This window comes from Sardina pilchardus, chromosome 23 (genome assembly GCF_963854185.1).
Source record: "Sardina pilchardus chromosome 23, fSarPil1.1, whole genome shotgun sequence".
Classification (NCBI taxonomy): domain Eukaryota; kingdom Metazoa; phylum Chordata; class Actinopteri; order Clupeiformes; family Clupeidae; genus Sardina; species Sardina pilchardus.
Genome location: NC_085016.1, coordinates 19,473,735 through 19,476,234, shown reverse-complemented (window position 1 = coordinate 19,476,234; position 2,500 = coordinate 19,473,735). Strand labels below are relative to the sequence as shown.

The window sequence follows — 2,500 nt, the reverse complement described above, 5'->3', positions numbered from 1 at the left end:
CACTGCATCTCCCAAACACCTATCACGGAAGCATCCGGAAAAGTGTTTGAATCGCATGCTGAGACAGGGCCCTGCCAGAGAGCTTGATTTATTTTGGGTCCCAGCAGCTCAGCCATGTGAGGGGAGAGGCGGAGGGGGTTTGGAAAGGTCACCCGTAAAACAAGGAGGAGTTGATTAGAGCCGACTCACTTAGGAGACTCTCTCGGGGTCTCCCGCTCTTTTCTTTTTCACTCGTTCACTCTCAGTCATTCTTTCTTTCTCTCTTTTTTATTCTCTCTTCTTTCTTGCTTTCTTGTTCTGTATCTCCCTCTTTTTGATATTTTATAAGGCTCTTTATCTCCATTGCTATTTGACACTCATCACTCATACAGCTCCTTACTCTCCCCCCCTTTCTCTTTCACTTTACCACTCTTTCTTTTCTGCCCATTCACTCTTTTCCCATTCCCAGTCTCCCTCTCTCTCTCTCTCTCTCTCTCTCTCTCTCTCTCTCTCTGTCCATCTACCACTCTCTCTCTCTCTATTTCTTCCTTTCTTTCTTTACCTCTCTACCTCACCCCCCTCTGTCTATCACCCCATTCCTCTGATCTGATATTCTAACCCAGGCTGGAATCTCATTACCCTCCACTTCAGCCCCTCAGTAAATTCCAACCTCATTTTTTTGGCTGCCGGCAATCGATTGGCCAAACGTCACTCTTTTCCCCCAACATCGTTCACCTGCGATGCCTGCTGCATTTAGCAGCGCTGCCGCCCGGTTAGCGGAGCGATCGCCTCTTCCTCTCTTTCTCTCTCTCTCTCTCTCGCTCTCTCTCTCTCTCTCTCTCTCTCTCTCTCTCTCTCACCTGCCTCCTTATTTAGCATCCTCGATTCACAGGTATGGTATTGAGAGCCTTTTCACATGAGGCACTCATACAGAAAGACTATGGAGGCCCTCAGAAAGGTGCTTTCATGTGAAATGAAATGAAATAATAGTTAATAGCCCATCATGAGAGATATTGTTACATTGGAGGTCATAACATCTGAAAACCATCAATGAAAGTACACAACATTATTATGTGTTTCCCTCTGTGACCATTCAAAAGTTAAACCGACGGCTCTCTGTCATGGTGAGACTGCATTCCTGCAGTCATTTTCAGCTGTTTTAAAAACTCTAAAGTTTTTAGATTTGAAATGATAACTTCTGTACTGGTGCAGCGTGATCCTGACCCTATTCCATCATCAGAGTCGTATGCTATCTAAGTCCTTTTGATAACATGACAGACAAATTTGCCTGTGTAAAAGACACAGTGCATCCCTGAGCATCTGTTCCTTCATTACTGAGAGTCCCGAACTTCAGGCGCCACGAAGAACTTTTGCTTTGTGAAGCAGGCACCAGTGTGCAGTTGTTGGGCACGAGATGGAGGCTTCTCTTGGCTTTGTGCTGCCCCTGCCGCCGCCGACACAGCCAGACGGAGCTCTGAATCGCGAGCGCTCGCTGCCTGCAGCCACGGCCAAGTCATTAGCGAGCCTCAATTTGAGCATTTTCATCTCAGATTTCCCATCAGCCTCGTGGCCTCGTGGCTTCGGCCTCGGCCTCGCTCCATTCAGCCTCGCCTCCGTTCAGTGGCACTTCTGTTCGCCGCCTGAGAGAGACATGAGGCGGGTGGCAGTTGGCGGGCTCGCTGGCGCGCCCAGACATGCCAGCCATCAGATGATTATTGTTCTGGACAGACTGAAGGCACACTGAATCAGGTGCCCAGGAAATCTGTCGATAACTGGGATTTGTCGTCGTGCCAACAGCACACACTGGCCTGAAGAAGTGGCTGCGTTTGGTAGAGGGCGTCTCTCTCTGACAGGAACTAATTGTGCTGAAAATGGGGAGATTTAGAAAAGGAATCCATTCATTCATCCATCCATCCATCCATCCATCCATCCATCCATCCATCCATCCATCCATCATTCATCTATCTATCTATCTATCTATCTATCTATCTATCTATCTATCTACCTATCTATCTATCTATCTATCTGCCGATGTACAAATATTTCTGTAGATCAAATATTAAAGTAACCAATCAATCAATAAACCAATCAACAAATGAATCACTCAGCCCCCTCTCCCTCCTCTCTACATACTCCTGCCATTCAGTTGTGAGAGAATGAAGTCCTAAAGTTGTAATGTTGTCATGTCTTGACCATGTCTCTCTGTCCCCTGTCGTCGGCTCTTCCGCAGGACGCCCCTGATTGCAGCTGGGGTGATCGGAGGGCTGTTTGTGATCGTGATCGTGGCTCTCAGCGTGGCGGTTTACGTCAGGCGCAAGAGCATCAAGAAGAAAAGAGCCTTACGCCGCTTCCTGGAGACAGAGGTGAGACCGCCGCAGCTGCTGCTCAGAACACACCCTAGGCTGATTACATCCCTGCTCAGTCACCAAGCTAACAGACTTGATGCTATAGCATCCAGCATTCTTCTTGCCTCCAAATGCCAAATGAATTGGGCTGTTTTTGTTTTTGACATAAAAATACC

The 2,500-nt window shown here is 47.7% G+C and overlaps 1 protein-coding gene across 1 annotated transcript in view; it reads left to right on the top strand.

Moving 5' to 3' along the window:
* The window catches only part of LOC134070949 (receptor tyrosine-protein kinase erbB-4-like), a 252,134-nt gene that overhangs the window by 203,784 nt on the left and 45,850 nt on the right, over positions 1-2,500 (top strand). Inside the window, exon 17 of the mRNA XM_062527490.1 lies at positions 2,210-2,342. Within this exon, the coding sequence (XP_062383474.1) occupies positions 2,210-2,342 (133 nt within the window). The remainder of the gene's footprint in view (positions 1-2,209; positions 2,343-2,500) is intronic.